The sequence below is a fragment of the Myotis yumanensis genome, unplaced genomic scaffold (assembly GCF_028538775.1).
Source record: "Myotis yumanensis isolate MYYU_CA2020_CCGP unplaced genomic scaffold, mMyoYum1.0.hap1 SCAF_3, whole genome shotgun sequence".
Taxonomy (NCBI): Eukaryota; Metazoa; Chordata; class Mammalia; order Chiroptera; family Vespertilionidae; genus Myotis; species Myotis yumanensis.
In genome coordinates this window covers 46,232,597-46,253,510 of record NW_027223754.1, presented here as the reverse complement: position 1 = coordinate 46,253,510, position 20,914 = coordinate 46,232,597, and the positions used below count along the sequence as shown (strand labels likewise).

Here is a 20,914-nt window from a genome sequence, read left to right as displayed (position 1 = left end):
ACGCAGAAACAAACACACATCTAAAGAGGTAACACACTCATGAAAAACAACAACAACAGAACAAGGGGGCAGTGGGACCTTATTTAACAGCAGTCTGTGTGCCTGGCCCAGGAATCATTGGGAATGTCTCCTCAGATACGACATCTCACCTCAAAGAAAAGAAGAAAGACAATCTTGAAGACCCATGTACTTGGCAGGCAAAAAGCTGTACCCTCAGTCTTCAGCGTCATCGAACTGTCCCGTTTCAAAGACCATCTTGGAATAATGGGGTATCAGTGGAGGTGGATGATGCCAACTGGGGTCATAGATCATGTCTCCTTGCGGGACACAGCACACCCAAGGTTTGACCTCTTGAGAAATGCATCCCTGGATGTCATCAGCATCATACGGATTCCCTTGATCCACTTTCAACTCCAAGTCCCAGTCCTCATTAAAAAGATCAGCAGCCTGTTCCCTAGGCAGACGGCTGGACACCCCTTCTGGCAACTCCCAGGTGTTCAGTTCCCCATCAGAATCTTCATCCTCCATAGCAAAGCCTTCCTCTTCAGAATGGGTGCCCTCATCATCGGCAGGACCACCATTAGGGATGCTCTGTGCTCCACTGGCTAGTCGATCCATGGCTTTCTCAGTCTCTCTCTCCTGACCGGAGTGGTCATGAGGGGCAAAGCCAGCCTCGGGGCTGGGGGGCGACTCCCGCGCACACGCAAGTGGCAGACCCCGAGGCGGCTCCGCGGCCCGCAGCGCCAGGGCTCGGGCAGTCTGAGGGTCCATGCCCGGTGGCCCGCGGCTCTGTGCCCTCGTGTAGTTTTATATTTAACTAGAGGCCCGGTGCACTAAATTGTGCATAGTGGGGTTCCTGGCCTGGCCAGTGATTGCGGCCCATTGAGGCTGGGCCAGTAAGGGGGGGGGGGAGGGTGGTGGGGAAGAGAAACTGTGGGAGGTTAGCTGTGGGAGCACACTGACCACTAGGGGGCAGCTCCTGCTTTGAGTGTCTGCCCACTGGTGGTCAGTGCATGTCATAGCAACTAGTTGACCGATCATTCTGGGCATTCTGGTAGTTTGGTCATAATGGTCATTTAGGCTTTTATATAGAGATTATGTATTTATAAATATTATGTTATGCCTATATTATTGATACATTATAGTATACTAGTTGTATTGTTTAATAATGCTGATTTTGTAATGAAAGAAAACACAATAATTTCAAGAGAAATATCAAAAGTGCTTTATTCAAAGTAATGTCCATCGCTAGCCACACATTTCCCCCATCTTTCAGATAATTTGTGGATACCGTCCCAATAGAACTTTTTTTGTTTTGAGGCAAACCATTCAGAGACCCAATTTTCCACTTCTTCATATGTTTTGAAGTGCTGCTCAGAAAGTGTGTGTGCCATCGATCAGAACAAGTGGTAATCTGAAAGAGCAAGGTCTGGTGAATACAGCGGGTGGGTTAATATTTCCCAGGCAAGATCTTTTAATGTGTCTTTAACTGGTTTTGAAGTGTGTGATGGTGCATCATCATGAAGCAAAATTACTTTGTGGTGTCTTCTGTCACATTCTAGTCGTTTCACGATCAAAGTGTAGTTCAAATTGATTATTTGTTGTCAGTAGCAATCAGTATTAACGATTTTACCTGGTTTTAGAAGCTCATAATACACCACACCTTCCTGATCCCACCAAACGCAGAGCATTGTCTTCTTTCCAAGCGATTTGGCCTTGCAGTCGATGTTGATGGTTGACCTGGATCAACCCATGATTTGGTGCATTTGGGATTCTCAAAATAAATTCACTTTTCATCGCCAGTCACAATGCGATGCAAAAAAGACTTTCTTTCATGCTGTTGAAGCAACGTTTTACTGATGACTTTTCGGTTTTCCATTTGTCTTTCGTTCAGTTGATGTGGCACTCATTTTCCTTCCTTTATAATCTTTCCCATTGCTTGTAAACAATTGGAAATTGTTTGCTGAGCAATGTTTAATCTTTCTGCAAGTTGTTTTGAGTTTGACATGCATCTTCATCCAATAATGCTTGTAATGGTTGGTCTTCAAACTTTTTCAGTTGGCCTGGACGTTCTTTGTCTTTCATATTGAAATCATCACTTTTAAAGCATTTAAGTCAGCATTCACAAGTATCTTGAGATGGAGCATGTTCACCATAAGCTTCCCGAAGTATTCAGCAGCACTCTTCTTCAAAATAAAGTAATGAATTAAAACTTCCCACAAATGCTCTTTTTTCCTGGCAAGAAATTCGACATTTTTAAGCATAAAAATATCTATGATGTTAACACCTTCAGCAAATTTGACATATGAAGTTTTGAAGCTTGCTGTCAATACAACAAAATAGCATACATATCAAATCGAATATATATCAACATATGTGTAATGCCATCTATTGAAAAAATTTGCATTATTAACTGGTACACCTAGTATGTAGACATATTTATATATATGAATACATATGAATTTTAGCCCCAAGAAAGTAGTATTCCATATTTTAGTCTTTCATTTAAAACATTGCAAGTGTAATGTTGATATTAATATTTTCCCTTTAATTAATGTTGCATTTAATATTTGTGTTTTTTCCCTATTATGTTGTTTGAAGACAGGCCAGATAATACCCATTGGTAAAACGATGAAGTGCCAGAATTTTTTACATAGATTTTTAAAGTTTTTCTGTGCACATGAATGAAATGATGTCAGTATAATTGCTAAAGTGGAAATTGTGAAGTCGACTGGTGCCCTTGGACATAACCCAAATGCAAAACAAACCTCATTTTGTTACAGTAGTTTTGCTTTAAAGGAAAGAAGGTAGCAAACCAAAAATCAAAAGAATCACCTTTTAAACTGAGTATGCATTTATTTTTATCCTATCTTTTGTATTAATAAGTTCTCTACGGGACTACATACTCTTTAGAATTGATTACATTTAGTATATGAGAAAATCTATTGTTTTATCTTGATTATAGTATCTCCCACTTTTGGTGGATAGGAATAATTAGTGAGTATATTATCTTGTTAGCATTTTATAATATTTGGCCAACTGTGTATTTATGCTATGTAACACTACCTGGACTGTTACCTCTTTATGTCTTAAATTCAAAGCATCTTGATTCCCTGCAGAATTACAGTGGTTTTCAAAAACCATTCTGTTTCCTTAAGAACTCAGTTTCATCTATTTCAATTTTCTCTCTTGCAGTAAAACCCTAGCTTCTTTATTCTAATGGAAGATCAAAGTAATGAAGAGAAAGATAATTTTTATGCCTATCTCTTCTACATATTCTATTTTCAAAGCCATCATTCTTGTTATCCAAAGTTACCCTTTCATTTATGATCTAGATTCTAGAACATATTTTCATCTTTATTAGCTCTTACATACAGATACTAGATCATGTCTCAGGGAGAGATGGGATGGAGCGATAGAGCACAGAGCTGTGGGGGTTAGGGAGCAACTGCAGTTGGGATTATTTGCTTCTTCTTGTCAAGAAAGGCAGAAACATCAAGCCAAAGTCTTAGTGACAGTACAAAGGAAGCTTCAACATTATACTTGTTAGAGAATTTAAGTCCATCACTATAACTAATAAGTTTCAATGTTCATCAGTTAAAAGCAAGTGCAGAATATCTAGTTCTGAAATAGTTCAAACTCAAAGAATTCAAGCATGATGGGTGGGAATGAGCACATGTTAGGATTCCAAATGGAGAGGTCCACACTTGTAGAATTTGTAATCAATATTACAATTTTAAGAAACATGAATCTAAGTGACCAGATAGACTAGCCATCAGGAAGACAGACCATCAGAGAACATTAACAAGGGGGAGGGGGCGGGCAGGGGCGGGCAGGGGTGGGTAGGGACCAACAGTTAGGTCACTGGTGATTGACCAGATTCTGGCTATCAAAGATTCTGTACTGACTGGTCAACATTGTCCAAACACAAACAGAGAACAGCTGGTCAGCCAGGACCTGAAGTCATACCAGGGTCATCGTGCACAAAGAATCAGAACCCAGAAAACAAATGATTAGGAAGTGATAGATACCCACATAATGCTTGCTATAGTATTGAATAAACTTATCCTACGAATAGTTATACACTTTGTGGCACACCCTAGGGCCACACCAGTGAGAGAGCAGATTCCTCAATCTCAATGACACACAAACTAGAGGTGTGAGCACATAAATATATAATTTCATAACAATGAAAAAATCCTAATAGAAGAGAAGACTTTTTTAACATGCTAAGATATACCTGTATCAGCCTCTCCATATGTTCCATTCTATTATTTACTATTGTGGTATGGTTAATATGTCAATTTCGAGTACTTTTTTGGTCCCATGATGTCTGCAGACCTTGAACCCATATCTTACAAGATTTATTCCTGTCCTAGATACTAAGCGCATCAAAAATTTTATGCAAAGGGTTCACATGACCATTTACTTTCAACTAATAGTGTTTCTTGGAACCAAGTTTTTGTAAGGTAATAAATAGTTAGGCCATTTTATCATTCTTACTAGAGGCCCGGTGCATGAATTCATGCACGAGTGGGGTGCCTTGGCCTGGCCAGCGATTGCGGCAAGCTCGGGGGAGGGGCTGTGGGAGGTTGGCCGGCAGGTCCCACCAACGTTTGGGGCGAATCAGGGCCCATTGGGGCTGGGTCAGTCAAGGGGTGGAGGGGCCATGGGAGGTTGGCCAGCCAGGGGGAGGGGCCGCAGAAGGTTAGCCAGCCAGCCCCCCGATCGGGCTATGTGGGGGCCGGCTGGGGGGTGGGGCCATGGGAGGTTGGCTGTGGGAGCTTACTGACCACTATGGGGCAGCTCCTGTGTTGAATGTCTGCCCCCTGGACATCAGTGCACATCATAGTGACTCGCCAACCGGTCGTTCCTTTGTAAAAGTCGCTTAGTCTTTTATATATATAGATGGTAGTTCTAGTTTTATGTATTGTCAAGAGAATTAGCTCCTACACATTCTTTCTTTGAGTGGCCAGAAATAATTGTTTTAAAAATATTTCCAATATGTATATTAAACATGTACATTTAAGTTTATAATTTTCAAAACTTTTAATATTATTTTAAATACATTACTTTAAAAGATTATAATTTTGTGTTGCAACCATGTATAATTACAACATGTGTTTCTCTCTCCTTAGATTTTGATGTATTTTCCCACCTGAAATTACACTGGAATGAGTGAAACAAAATTGATTGTGAGATAGACTTTATGATCTCAGAAATTCATTTCCAATAGTTGAGATCTCTTTTAAACCATTTTAATGTCCCTAAAAAGGATGTGAAATGAATATAGCCATAATAATTATCTCAAAGGAATATATTTTCAAAGAATTTATTTTCAAAGATTTTTTAAAAAGTATTTGTCTAAGTGATGTAATTGTAATAGTCAGGTAATTTTGTATTGTCAATATTCAACTATTCATGCTAACGAAGTACCATTGTCACCTATATCAGCCATCCAAGCTACAGTGAGTTATTTACAGGGCAAACATGTATCACCATTCTTTAAAATACCCAAGTTATTTAAATCTAAAAATATGTTCAAAAGAGGTGAGAATTGTTAAAATTCACACATCAAATGCATCCAATCAATATATATATATATATTATAAAGTAAATAATATATAGAATCTGAGGATCAAATCCCAAATACCTAACATGACATTAAGGCATCAAGTCACCAAAACTGTGTTTTTGTACGCACTGAAAGAGAAGATACCTGTCCCTCAGCCTTTACCTTCATTCAGCACATAGCCTTGGCTGAATCAAAACGTTATTTTAATATTCTTCCCTTTACATAACATTATCATGGAAACATCATGAATTAAGACACTGGATTGCCAAAAATTTAAAACTAACTGCATTTCACTTAAAAAAGAAAAAAAAAAAAACACCTTTAAAGAATATCATTCCAAAGCAAATATTGCCAATCTGTTATTTTCTATTTATGTTCACATTTTTCTAAGAACACATTTATTATATTCTTTGCAATTAGTTATTAAGCACCTATTGTGTTGAGGACCTGATATATTTGATAGAAATCCAAAATTCTCTCCGTTTGGTTTCCAAGTCTTCAGATTCCAAGCCCACTATTTCTTGTCCTGCCATCTAATGTCTTATCCATAGAGTCAGTGAAGAATTTAAGGGACTAATAGCTTTTAGGGTAACCAGAGGGTAGTTGGGACAGCAGATCGCCCAAGAAGGGCAAAATCCAGTATCTTAAAGGAGGTACTATCAGTTGTTTCAAGTGATACAGAGACATGGGAAAGTATATGAACTGAAAAGAGAAATGAACTGACCTTATCTATTAATTCTAACTGTGACTTTTAAGGTTGTTTCAAATTGTGAGATTAGAAAGTAATTTGCAAGATGCTATAGAGTAAGTGAGCAGTAAAAAAGTAAATGAAGTGTGAATAGGCCAGTTTTTCAAAGATTTAGATTTTATTTTATTTTTGTCAAAAGTAGAAGCCCATTCTAAAAAAAAAAAAAAAAAAAAAAAAATCTAGTGTGAAATCCTGAAACTGGCAAGAAGTAGAAGTTGAATTCCTTCCCTCCTCCTCCCTGGATCTCTGGCTCAGTATCTGTTACATATAGATTGCATACTAAAGGCAGACCATCTCTTTGCAATGTTTAACTGGGTAAGAAAGGAGGGAAATAGGAGAAAAAGGAGCACAGAGGAGGTGCTGAGCTGGAAAAGAGTAGAGGAGCTTACAGCATCTCAGAGATGAGAAAGTCAAGAGAAGGCTTCATGTGGAAAGTGGTGTAATGGAGACTCTACTCAAGTCAGATGATACCTCCTCACTTCTCTTAAAGCTACTCCTGCACAGTCTCTGCTCTCCATTCTTGATCTAACAGAAAGCATATAGTGAATGTTGGCCCTGAAAGGCCTTATGCTTGGCAATGATATTTTTTTAAGTCTCACCTTCAACCTGCTGCATTATTATTCTGCACTTGTGGTCAATTGTTCAGAGTCTCTGGGAGCAATTTAGAGGAGCATAACCTAGTTTTCTTTTTGGACAATGATTTTATGATAAAGAGCAAGAGCCAACGTTAATGAAAGAGGAATCACAGGATATTGAAAATGTTTGCTATTTAGTCACTCTGCCTTATTTTAAAATTTAACGTTTCATAAGAAGGTGAAATTAGACTATTCCTATGAAATACGTGATTGAAAAGTAAAAGTAATCTAAGAAGCATTTGTTCTTTTTTTTAACAGATATCTCCTTTTTTTCTTATACTCAGAATCGTGTGTTATCCATATCTTTTTTGTTCTTTATCTAAAGCTGCTCTTCTTTTTCTGAGGTTTAGACATTTTGATCTTAGCCTTGGGAATCTTTGTTTCCTTAGGCTCAAACTTATATTAAACAAAAATCACACCCCCACCTTACCCCAACCCACCCCACCCCTGAAAAATTAGCCAGGAAGATATCGGGGTGAGGAGGTAAAAATAGAAAACACAGAAAGAACACAGATAAAGAAAACCTAAAATAATAAAATAATATTCCCAAACAATATATATCCACTAGAGGCCCAGTGCACAAAATTTGTGCACGATAGGGTCCCTAGGCCTGGCCAAAATCAGGGCCAATCAGGGCCTCCAGTTGCCAGCCAGGGCCTCCCTTCCCTGGCTGCTGGCTGGGGCCTTCCTTCATTCTGTACCACCCCCTGGTGGTCAGCACACATCATAGTGAGTGATAGAACTCCTGGTCATCTGGTTGAACTCCCTCAGGGACACTTTGCATATTAGCCTTTTATATATATAGACTAGAGGCCCAATGCACGAAATTCATGCAAGAGTAGGCCTTCCTTCCCTTGGCTGCTGGCACTGGCTTCCCTCTGGCACCTGGGATCCGGGCTTCCCTCCAGCACCCGGGACCCAGGGTTCCCTCGCAGCTCCAGCTTCATATGGAAAGTCGTCTGGTCTAATTAGCATATTATGATTTATTATTCTAATAAAGAGGGGGTATGCTAATTAACCATCACACCCTCACAGATGGCAGCACCCACAGCCAATAAATATGGAATATGCTAATTGACTGCCACACCCTCAAAGATGGCAGTGCCCACAGCCACAAGATGGCGGTGCCCAGTCCCCTCAGCCCCGCTGGGGCAGCAGGCCGCTCTGTGCGCCTGCCTCCGGAATCCCCGAATCCCCTCAGCCCCTCAGCCTCCCAGGGCTAGCCTGAGGTGCAGGCAAGCCTTGGATGGTGGCTGCCCAGGGCTGGCCCGAGGCACAGGCAAGCCTCAGATGGTGGCTGCCCAGCTGCCCAGGTCCAGCACAAGGCACAGACAAGCCTCGGATGGCAGCTGCTCAGCCGCCCAGGGCCGCCTGAGGCTCAGGTAACCAGGGCCGGCCGAAGCTTGCACTACCAGCAGTGGCAGCAGCAGAGGTGTGATGGGGGCATCGCCTTCCCCTGATCGCCGGGTTGCCTTCCGCCCCTGAGGACTCCCGGACTGTGAGAGGGGGGCAGGCCGGGCTGAGGGACCCCCCCCCCTCCAGTGTATTAATTTTCATGCACTGGGCCTCTAGTTATAGATAATACAGAGAAGGAAATAGGGTAGAGAAGTTAAATAACTTGCTCTATTTTCTCCCTTTCTAGGGCTAAATATTCCATCATGTGTATGTCTCAAATGTGTGTGCGGCCACATTTTTAATTGTCAGGCAGAGAATGACAACTGAGGATTTGCCTTAAATTATTAAGTCTCTTTGTTCAACCAAACATGTTGCTCATATATATTTTTTCCAAGGTAATCAGTGGGTAGTAAAGAAAGTATAGTGAGGTGGAATCAGAAAAACCTGTGTTCAATGCCTTGGGTTTCTTTAGTTTTATTATTTTTTAAAACTAAAACATGGGCAAAATAATTTAACATTTCAAACTTTTCCCCCTTATCTACACAGTGAACATTATAAAAGTCAGAGTTTTTCATAATTAAATAATGAACACAGGGAAAGTGCTAGCACTGTGCCTGGCACTCAGAATGTGCTACAAATACTATAACCACTATAATCATGAAAAGGGGTAAGGCCATGTTTAGGAGTGGAATGTTACTTTTGTTTTGGCATGTTAATAAGTTTCAAATATATTACACCAACTCTTCACTACCTACTAGTTTACATTTACTAAACATCTTTCTGTGGAACTCAAAATACACGATAGCTGTGATCGTGTTCTTCAGGAATATGTTCCTATCGGGGATATATAAATTACTATATATCTACAATAAATAAAATTCTTGCATGATGTATGCAAATGCTACAGAATATCTTAACAAATGGAGATTGAAGATCCTTATTGTAAGAACTCAGTAAGGTTTTCTGACAGGCATGGCCATTTTATATTTAGTTATTTTTTTTCTAATTCCCTGTGTGGATGGTTTATTCAATTTTATAAAGATTTGGAAAAAGAAATTCCACAGGAGCTTTTGGTATTAACTTTGGGTAAGTTTCTTTTTAATAATCCTTCCATATCCTTTTCTGCATTTCTTCTTTCTTAGCACAAAGCAAGTTATGGTTCAATTGATTTTCTGTCTGCTTAATAAATATTGATATATTGGATGCATTCAAGCATGGCCATGTGTGATCCATCTTTAAAGGTAGAGTCATTATGCAGGGAGGTTGCAATTTATTTATTGTTCATTCATTCTCTCTTCTTTTGAGAGGAATCATTATGCAAATATTGAACACATTCATGACACAAACAAAACAACTAGATTTTTAATAGCTGTTGAGAGCAAGAGAGTAGCTGCAGCAGAATGAAGTGAAAATAAACCTGATTATGGAAATTGTATTAGTATATACATATTTTAGGTAATAGGAAAAGTTAATTGAAGGTAAAATGTGCAATTTTGGGATTGTAAGAGGTGCCTTGCACTGCAATGATTGAGGAAACAAAATATATATTTTTTTACTGCAAATTCTACAGTCACAAGATTAACTCAACCTTGAAAAAAATGTAATTATATGATCTCTCAAGGCTTATTTCAGACATCTAATAATTTATGACTTTGTGTATATTTAATTAAATATTTGTATTTTTATTCCTATTACAGGAATAGAACTGTGTTTTTTTTATTGTTGTTGTTGTTTGTTTTTTAGTCCTCACTTGATTTTGAAGAGAGGAAGAGAGAGAGAGAAATATCAATTTGTTGCCTCTCATAGACACCCCAACTGGGTATTGAACCTGTGACCTCTTGGTGTACAGGAGGACACTCCAACCAACTGAGCCATACCGGCTAGGGCTGGGTTAGAGAAGTTTAAATGTGTTTACATATAGAAATACCAGATTAAATTTGTTTATCACTAGAATCAATTTGTATCACTGGTTTGATACTATTTCATTCATTTAACTTATTGGTTAATAATTAAGAAATATTTTTAAAAATATTTAAAAATGTATAATCCCTTCTAAATGACTATGTTATTTCTTTATTTTCTTTAAAAATTTTTCACATTTAAATGAGGCAGATTTTCTGTATTATAAATTAGTAGGTGGGGTCTTGAGAGCAAAATTGCTGAGTGGTTTAGTATAGACTCTGTCATCATATTTTTTAATTCTGCTTTTAATTATATGTATCTATAGCACAGCAGAAACATCTATTTTTGCCAAAAGTTTAGAGTTATAGCTGTCTTTCTAGAAAGCAGGAACATGGTTTTAATGGGTATATTGCATCTCATTCAATACAAGCTGCATTAAATGGCCTTCATAAAACCATTTGTGCAAATTCCCATGAACCAGTAGGAAATTCAAGCCTATACTTTATGTGCAAATTGGCCATATCATGGAAAATGATAATTTTTCCAATTGTTTTACAAAGTTTTTCTCCTTATCTCATTTTCTATTTTTAACACTTTGAAGAATATATTTTTATATTTTCTTTGATGCCTTTTTCTAAGATTTTAATTTATTCTAGTACAGTATATGTTATAAATATATAAAGACATTTTAAAAATAATTAAATCCTGCACTTGTATGCAAGTGATAATCACATTTTAGTGAACAAATGGTGAAAGGCCATTTGTTCATTCATAGAGATAGCATTAATATTAAATTTGGAGGAAAGTTTGAATGAATAAATGCTTTGGTGATTATCCAAGTTGAATATATTTTATCATTATTCCATGAATATCTCTTCTCTTTAGTAGCAATTTTCAGGCTTCAAATGATAAGTCTGAAACTGAAAATGGAAAATTAAGAGAGATAAAAAAATTAAAAGTGCACAGAGGAAAATGTCACTTGATATTTTTATGGAAAAAACAAACGGAAATATGTATAAATTCAGAAATATGTACACATAGAGAATCTAAGAGAATAATTGAAGCAATCCTAAATTATAGGATAGCCACATAGTAATTTTCTTAAGTTAAAAGATAGCCATTATTCAAAATATTTGTAGAGGAGCTAGCATGCACTGTAACTATCTTAGCCACTGAAGATAGAGCAGTGAATAAGACATAGATGGCCCCTTCCCTCATTGGATTTACCTCTATTAGAATTAGGAATTTAAAAAGTGATATAAAGGGAAAGATAATTTGATTTGGTCTCTGTGCTAGTGAATTTTCCCTTGAGGACATAACCTTTGGATGAGTGTGACTATAAAAGAAGTTCATATACAAGTGATATCATATAGCATTTATCTCTCTGTGGCTGGCTTATTTCACTTAGTAAAATATCCTCCAAGTTCATCCATGTTTTTGCAGATGGTTGGATTTTCTTCTCTTTTATGGCTGAATAAAATTCCATTGCATGCATATACATGGTGTATATACACACATAGACTCAACATTTTATTAATTTGTCACTGGACATTTGGATTGTTTTCATATCTTGGCTATTGTGAATAATGTTGCAATGAACATGGAAATGCAGATATGACCACCTTTGGATATATCCCTGGAAGTGAGATTGCTGGATCGTATAATGGCACTATTTTTAATGTTTTCAGGAACCTCCATTTTTTTCTTTAGAAGCTGTGCATTCCCACCAACAGTATACAAGGCTTCCCTTTTTTCCACACCTTGCCAACACTTGTTCTCAAGAGAAGATAGATACTTCCCACTGGATATCATTATTAGTAGAATAAAATCTATTGATTTCCTTTCATCTTTAAAAATATTTCTTTGAAATTTAATTATAAATGTGCCATTATTTACATAATTTTAAAGTGACCTGAATGTAGTTAATATTTATGTCAAGTTAGAATAAAGAAATCTTATGTGACTAGAATATAATTTTGTCTTCACTTACTGTTAGCAAGTAACATTTCTGTTTAATGATTTTAATCTCAAATTAAATTTTGAATTTTTTTTTCCCAGGCCTTGATTATGTCAAAGTCCTAAGTCATTTCTAAAATGTATCCTGTGGTATAAAAATTTATTAGTTATTCTAATTCAAATTGATAACAAATTTCAATACTATTCATTAACTTCAAAATGCCTATTTTTTGAGGCAACAGGCTCCATGTACTTTCTCTGGAAGACTTTTTAATGTTAAGTCAAAGATGTGGATCATCTACTTGTTCATGCAAATAATAAGTTTTCTAAATAACAGAACACTGTCACCCCTCTGTCCCTGAAATATAAATTCTCAATGTTTTTGGCTAAAGAAACTAGAAAAATAAAACCAATATGGAAAAGGCAATAGAATTGTAACACAGCTGCTGATACACACGAATATTTTTTCTAGCCAATGAGGTCATTGAAGTGGAACTTCATGCCAGTTCTCCACTCCCCACAGAATAACACACCAATATCAGCTCCTGGGAACCATGCTGAGAAGAGTAATAGATTTTTATCTTGATCTACCCAGTACACCTAAAAGTCACAAAGTCCCAAATTTCACTCAAAGAAAAGGACCTTTCTGTGCTTCAGATATTTACAAATCATTTGTGACAAAGCAACTCAGACAAAACAAGACTGGAATTAATTAAAGTCAGAATTAATACATAATATACCTAAAGTCTACTATTTTCAGGATGAGTTTCTCTTTTTTTTTTTCCTGAGTGAGCCAGAAGTTAAGATTTCTCTTGCCATTGACTAAAGGAGACCTCAGCCAGTTTCTGCTTGGCCTGAACAATGTCACACAGAGGTTATAGAGGATGCTTCAATGAAATGTTGGATTAGATTTTAGCCTCAAATCCCTGGTCTATTCTTATCCACATGAGCTAACTGGGATCAAGGACTACTCTCACCACACGCTTGATCCATTTTCTTGCTTGCTACTGGTCTAATCTGGAGCAAGAAAGAAAGAGGCCTGTATGGGCACCTTTACTTTATCTCCTAACCCTTGGTCCTTGGTTCAATTGTGTCCTCTATAGCAGTTTTCTTTTCAGGAAAGAGTAAGGAAAATGAGAGGTTTTCCCATATCTAGATACATTTGAACATCTCTTGCCTGGCCTCACCTTTAGGCCAGACTTTTCATCAGTACTTCCATCAATTTGAAATAAAATAGCTCAGAACCCTGAGTCCTTAAAAACTTGCATATAAACCCTTAAATCTGAGAGATTTTTAAATAAAATTTTCTGAGGCAAACGGATAAGAACTATATCACATGACGCGTTGCAATACTTCCTAATATTTATTTTCACTAATAACTGCTCTTTCCTGAATTTTCCTAGAAATAAGGGCAGTTAGGCAATGGTGACTTATCTTGTATCTCTCTTCTCTCTCAATCCTTATCTTCAAAGTTATATCCTACTCTGCAAATGAAAACCCAAACTTGCTGAAGTAGCTGCAGCAAAATAATTTTCTGCCATTAGACACACTGTAGAGTTAGAGTGAGAAAGCATATAGGTGAAGAATTATTTTGCTGAGAGATACTGTACTAAATACATTTATGTAAGGCACTTGAATAGTAACTATGGATTTCAGAAAAGTATTAATTCCCCACTTACCTATTACCTTAAACACATATTTTTAGACATTCTGTATGTATCATAGAGCAACAAACAGGAAAAGGGCAATTCCAGTAAGATAGTGAGGCTAAACAGGTTTCTAAAGGAACACAAAAAGTACTCAACCAATCTGTTCCATGAACTAGGGAAAATAACAGTAAGCTGACACTTGGTAAATAAGTAAAAATTATCCAGATGAAGATCAGAAAGAAATTGAAAAAGTGTTCACAAGTGATCCAAAGCGAGAGAAATTATATTAGAAGACTTGGTAATAGGAAAAAAAAAAAGCACAAAAAAAACCAAAACACACACACACACACAGAAACACATGAGAACAGAGGAATAAAATAATAGTAATATATTTAGAATATAGAAGGCTGGATGTGAGAGACATTTCTTGTTTTTATATTTTGGACTTTGGCTTTTATCCAAAAGCAATCAAACACTAGTTTAGGTTTTATATTTAAGAATGACATAATCAGATATGATTTAGTAAAGGGGGCATTGCATTATATGTTAGGATATATTGCCAAAGTCATGTATGGAAAAGAAGTCATTTTTACAAGGTTCTAGAGTAGTCCAGGAACAAGACATTGGTTACCTGGACTACAGTGACAGGAATGGGAGTGGAAAAGAGCAAATGAACTAGGGAAGTTTTGAGGAGATGGGAATATGGAAAATTGAAAAGAATTCTAAATCTTTTAGGTGTGGATAATTAGATAGGGGTTTGTTCTCATGTTTCAATCTCAGCTGCTTACAATCTCTCTTTATTGACCTTCACTTAACTAAAACAGTGGGTTTACCAGGTCTCCCCATTCAGTTGGTCATATGTATTCATATTACAAATGTCTAATTTAGTGTCATACAAAAACTTAAGGATGTAAGAAAACAGATTTGAGACAATTTCCCCTTAAATAATTAAACGGGGATGAGATAAGAGTGGGGTGTAGGGGATCAAAGGGGCGAGAACAGGGGCATCTGAAATACTTTCAATAATAGGGATAAATTTAAAACAACTCAAATTTTAGAACAATTCAATAAATTTAAACTGCAATAAGCATTTTTTTGGAGGAGATGTAAATTGGAAAAACAATTAGAAGACATCTAAGAAGGACTCCCATTTAAATTATTTTTAAGTGTTTTAATTTGTACTCTTTTTGAAAATATTTTTTATTTATTTCAGAGACAAAGGGAGATGGAGAGATAGAAACATCAATTATGAGAATCATTGATCAGTTCCTCCTGCACATCCCCTACTGGGGATCCAGCCCACAACCTAGGCATGTGCCCAGAACTGTGAACTCCTGCTTCATAGGTTGACACTCAAACACTGAGGCACACCAGTCGGACTTAATTTGTACTCTCTTTCTCTCTCTCTCTCTTTTTTTTAAACACAGTGTTGTTGGGTTTTTTAAATATATTTTATTGATTTTTTTACAGACAGGAAGGGAGAGGGATAGAGAGTTAGAAACATCGATGAGAGAAAAACATCTATCGGCTGCCTCCTGCACACTCCCTACTGGATATGTGGCCACAACCAAGGTAGATGCCCATGACCGGAATCGAACCTGGGACCCTTGAGTCCCCAGACCGATGCTCTATTCACTGAGCCAAACTGGTTAGGGCTTAATTTGTACTCTTAATGGTTAAAATAAAATTGAAAAGAAAAAGTTGGTTATATGTAATATTTAAATAATTTCTCACTTTTCAATTAGTTAATTAAAGGTCAGATAGTGTTGTATTAAAATATTTTTATTGTATTTAAAACCTTTCTGCTTGGCAATTATAGTTATCTCTCTTCTCACATCCCAATCTGCATATAATGCTGAGAAAGCAATGATCAGTAAGTAAGTTCAACAGGCACTCATACCAAATAAAAATGAGAATGGTAACTGTAAAAACTTAGAAAAAAGAATACTGACCAACACCTTCTTTCCATCTAGTTAATGGAATTTTATTTTTAAATATCTGCAGGCTAATTATATAGAAAATACACTATTTATTCTCTTTTCAAAATTCAGGAGAAAAGGTCATACTCAAGAATGGGGAATTTGTGGATAATTATGCTTTCCTCAATGAAGGATTTCCTGTAGCTTTAAGCATTAAACAGGTTCATTTTTGTACATCCATATTTTTATTAACTTTTAGTAAAATGACTTTTGAGAAATAAAAGGATAGCTACTTAAATTCTTATATGTATAGAGTTTTACTAAATATCTTTTTATAAAGAAAAGTGTAATAAAACTAAAGACACGATGTGAATTCCAAATATTTATTAATTTAAATGAATGAGCATTGAGACCCTATTTAACAGACTCAAAGTAATATATTATCTTAAATTCATAAAGAATTTAAATATATTTTTCAGGGATAGAATTGCACTTGATAAAGTAAATAAAATATAACATTTTCTGTAGAAAAATTATGTATATATATATCTACATAAATCAGTTAGAAAGGAATAATCTGGATGATCAAATTTTGATTCTTAACTTTATTCTGCCGAGTTCTTTAGTAATTTGGGGTTGTTAGCTCTATTTATCTCAATTTTTATATAGGATGCTTCTCTCTTAATCACTCATAAGTTATTCATATTTCTAGGTGCTAAATATATTACATTGTATTTTCCCTAATATAGGACTAAATAAATTGCTATCCTTCTTTTGGATGTGGTCTTTCTTGTTTGTTCTATAATAAAAGTCAGCTATACGAAATTCCATATCAAATTATAGCTCCAGAAATTGTATTTATAAGCTCCCATATTTCTAAATGTTAAATATGTCAAAGTTTAGATTGCCAAAAATCATTAATATACACTTGTCCAGAGCCTTCTCCAACCCCCAAGAGTGTATTAGGGAGGTTGCCCAAAGGGCAGGATTCCTGAGATAAAAGCCATCAAGTGATAGATAGTGTGCCTGGGACAACAGAACAGACTGTTCATAGACTGTGGGCAGCAAGGGAGGGTGTGTGTGATCTGTCTGGAATGCTTTTGGTGGAAGGGTGAAGGTTGTGGGGTGAAGGAAAGGACCCAAGATAACCATCAAGAGAGAAAACTTCAGCAAATTCGTGGGAATTTTAGGCTGCTGGAAAATAGAAGAAGAAGAAAAAAGATTATATCTCTTTATATATTAGAAAGAGATGCCAGTTAACATTTTAGTTGGAACCTGATTCTCTAAGTGCTACAATAATGTGGAAGATTTTGTAGGTATATGACTTTAAAGTATCTCAAGTATAATAAATTTTAATTCTGAATAATGTATTTCATTGGAAAAAGTATATTTCAGCAGTTAGCACTAATGTGTGTTTGATAGTCTATTTAAATATGAACACCAGTTGCAAAATTGTGTTCGTTTTCTGTCTCTGCTGGTGGAGAGGAGGGTGGAACCTGAAAGAGCAGCGTATAAATATTCAAGTTACTTTTATTAAAATGGAAATATCTGCAGTGTTAGAATAAATGTGAATTTGAATATTTATGCAATTTATTATAGTTGATTATTTTCTTACTAAGTTAGGATTGGCATTAGTGAGTTAACTATATGACATTTCACATGGACTAATGTAGAATACCCTTGTAAAAAAACATGAGGAATCTTAACTGTGATCTTTATTATAATTTTGGGCCAAGGTATCTTTCCCCACGAGAATACATCTCAAGACTTAGAAGGAGAATTTATTTTAAAAAGTATGAATTAAGATGGATATGCATTCGTTATGAAGGTCGCCTATCCTTGCCGTCATCATGAAACACACTGAGAAGTAAAGCATCGTCTATTTATGTTATATGAACAGATTGTCTGGCACATCAGCATATACTTAATGTACTTCACATAATTACTGAGCTTCCAGAAGCTAACAGTTTTTATGATTGCTCCAGTACTAGTTTACTTTTTTTTTAAGGAAAAGAAGCAACTTTCTTAATACGTTAAAAGTCACTGGCATTTATTATTATCTACTTGGTATTGGGTATTTCCATACACTTATTCACCATGCATACTAAAAAGTACAAGATATCAACATTCTCACCATAATTTTTCAGAGAGCAATTTTTAAGAATTCAAAAATTCATGCACTGTGTCACATTCCAATTTTAGTTCAACACACTATGAAAACTGCTTTAAAGCATCAAACAATATATGTTAGTCATTTTTTATCCCTGCCTATTATAACTTTAATTCCATTTATGCATTAAACCTTATATATTAGAAAATCTGAAGTATTATTGGCATATATTAATGAACAGTTTTAATTCAAGGTAATTTACCTATTGTTATGCCACACAGTACCCCATAGTCTAAATTAGAAAAAAATGAATGCAGGATGTAACTTACAAATTAAGATTAAATTTAGTTTCACTTTCTTTTGATTTGGTCTAAAGTTACTTCTGAGGTATGAAAGAAATGCAAAACCTTGTTGATATATGAAGTTGCATGCATTCTTGTGTTGAGCAATCTAAGCAACTTAAAGTATTTATTATCTCAAATATTTTACTTGAGGGGAAAGTTAAATTCAATACCAAAATATCAATCATTATGTTAAATAAAATATGATATAGGATGAAACAAATTTTATAAGGACCTAGTTTACTCTTTTGAAGGAAAACATATTTCTATAATATATAGGATAATGACATGCAGGTGGTTTTTCTAGCTGTTCAACTTTTACCTTTCAATAAATCTATTTTATGTCATTTTGCTTGTAATTTTTGGCTTTGCTTTGTTTATTTAAAAGGCCATATAAATATAGTCATTCTTTTAGTACACGATGTTCCTCATAAGTGTTTTATTAAACTAACTAATGAGTTCCAGCTTGTCTTTCGCTGGATACTTTATTTCTTAATGACCCTTGATAAGGGAAAATATACTTTTGTCTAAAATCTCTTTCTAATCAAAGCTACATCAAAACATAAGGAGAATGCCAAATCTGATTAACAACTAGAAAGGCTGCAGACAGAAAATTAATTAAGGTCCCCAAAGCCCAAACTTCATGAAGTTGTTTTAAAGATTTGCAGGGCAACATGATTTATGAAAGAGACTGTATTGAATTTTTTTTAAATGTGGATTTTTAAAATCAATAATGGTTCACAAAACTATATAACCCATGATTCTTCTTGAATCCTTGACCTATTCATAATAAATCCATGGTATCTTATTAAACTTGAATTTGGATATGAGTTGTTTTATTTGATAGTAGCAGATTACTTGTGTTTTTCTCTTTTGTACAATGTAGAATAATATTATTAGAAATCACCTTCCTAAAAAAAATCTGTGGAAGATATATCTGGAGTAAGTTATTCAGCCCATTATTAACAAATGGCAGTGTCTTGACAGTATATCCATTTAAAACTATAGCTAAATGTACCATTGGTTTAGATACTGTCATTTTTATATCAATGCATTTCTAAGTAAATTACATTTCAATGTAAGATACATTAAATGTAAAGACTTTGAAATGTATAAATTGAAAAAGGGTTAAGGTTAAAGACTGGAGTCTAAAACTGAGTTAGTAATCAAATGAAATTGCTGATGGAGAACAGAAAATAGTCCAGGAACAGGGATGCTTTCCTAGTTGCAGTTATGCTGACTTGGCCACTAAATTTCTTTATTGTATTTCATGCTATAATTCAACTTATGTGGCCATTATATACATTTCTTGTCTTTCAGACATGTTATAATGGGTTGAAAAAATTTTTGTATTGCTCATTCACTTTCTTGGAAATAGTTTTACCTGCCATGATACTTTATGTCAACAAGCAACCATCAACATGGATGTTAACAGCTGAAAGTCTTTGTGATTATCATTAATCTAATTTGTCTCTTTCAATTGTAATTTGTAAGATGATTAAATGCATATTCCAGGTAATAAGTACTTAGTTAATACTTGACATATCAGCTAATCTAAGGAATACAAAGATAATTAATGCATAGCCTCTGGTAATTCAAGTGAGGAAACTGAGGCCCACAGAGGTTAAGTAACTTGTGCAGGGCTACACATATGTAAGAAGTGGAGCTTGAGAATGACCTTAGAAGAGAGATGAGTAGAGCCACGTAGATGGTGAATAAAGAGAAGATCACAAACTGTGAAAAGACACTATATCTGGTTAATTTAGGGCTTAAATAATACAATTAAAAGAAAATTTTAGCCCTAACCTGTTTGGCTCAGTAAATAGAGTCTTGGCCTATGGACTTCAAGGGTCCCAGGTTCGATTCTGGTCAAGGGCATATACCTTGGTTGCGGGCACATACCAAGTAGGAGGTGTGCAGGAGGCAGCTGATCAATGTTTCTAACTCTCTATCCCTATCCCTTTCTCTCTGTAAAAAAAAAATAAAATATATTTTATAAAAAATAAAATTATATGGAACATCTGACAACAATTGTATCACGAAGAAAAGGCAGTATTTTTGTGAAGTCAGAAGTACAGCACAACCGTGAAATTAATTTCTGTAGAAAGCAAAAAGAAATTACTGGAAAATACTTGCCTTCTAAACAGAATGCAAGAACACCTACAAGCACGTATGTTTTGTAGTTGCTTAATACAATCTCATTATCTAGATTGTGTACCTTTGTAATGTTCTGTAGATTAAATTCAGTTCTGTGAATTTAGTGGGCAATAAGGTCTTGTGACTTTATTAAAATTTCAATGTATATGCAATGGCATATCTTTAAGTAGAAACAAATTCCATTGACTCAACTTCATTGTGCCTTTCAGCTTGAAAGAAATAAGGTTTCATGCTCAATTTATGTCATGGACAAAATGATTCGAAGGTTCAATTTACTATCTAATGAATTTGTCCCCATCAGGCAATTATTTAATTTGTTACCACAAGCATTCTCTGAACAGAAAAAAGTGTGTGCCCTTAACAAGGAAGCTCCCAAACTCACCGGAAAAGAGGGAGCCCAGTAAAGCTTTGGATTAGCTCTGTGTCTGTCATGGGAGGAGATGAAACACCAACACATTTATGAATTACAGAGAAGCAGATTTTCTCTTATTATGAGTGTCTTTTTAGGAAAAAAAATTATTGGTTAA

At 35.6% G+C, this 20,914-nt stretch overlaps 2 protein-coding genes across 4 annotated transcripts in view; one reads left to right on the top strand and one right to left on the bottom strand.

The window, feature by feature from the left end:
• GPC5 (glypican 5) overlaps window positions 1–20,914 on the top strand; it is a 1,289,857-nt gene that overhangs the window by 782,526 nt on the left and 486,417 nt on the right. The window lies entirely within an intron of this gene.
• Window positions 186–771, bottom strand: LOC139004964 (coordinator of PRMT5 and differentiation stimulator-like). The gene has a single exon (XM_070407438.1). It carries the CDS (start codon window positions 769–771, stop codon window positions 214–216), a length of 558 nt encoding a protein of 185 aa, XP_070263539.1. The 3' UTR covers window positions 186–213.

Bases quoted from the DNA above. Each gene is read 5' to 3' on its own strand.
- LOC139004964 (XM_070407438.1), bottom strand. From the start codon at position 771: ATGGACCCTCAGACTGCCCGAGCCCTGGCGCTGCGGGCCGCGGAGCCG.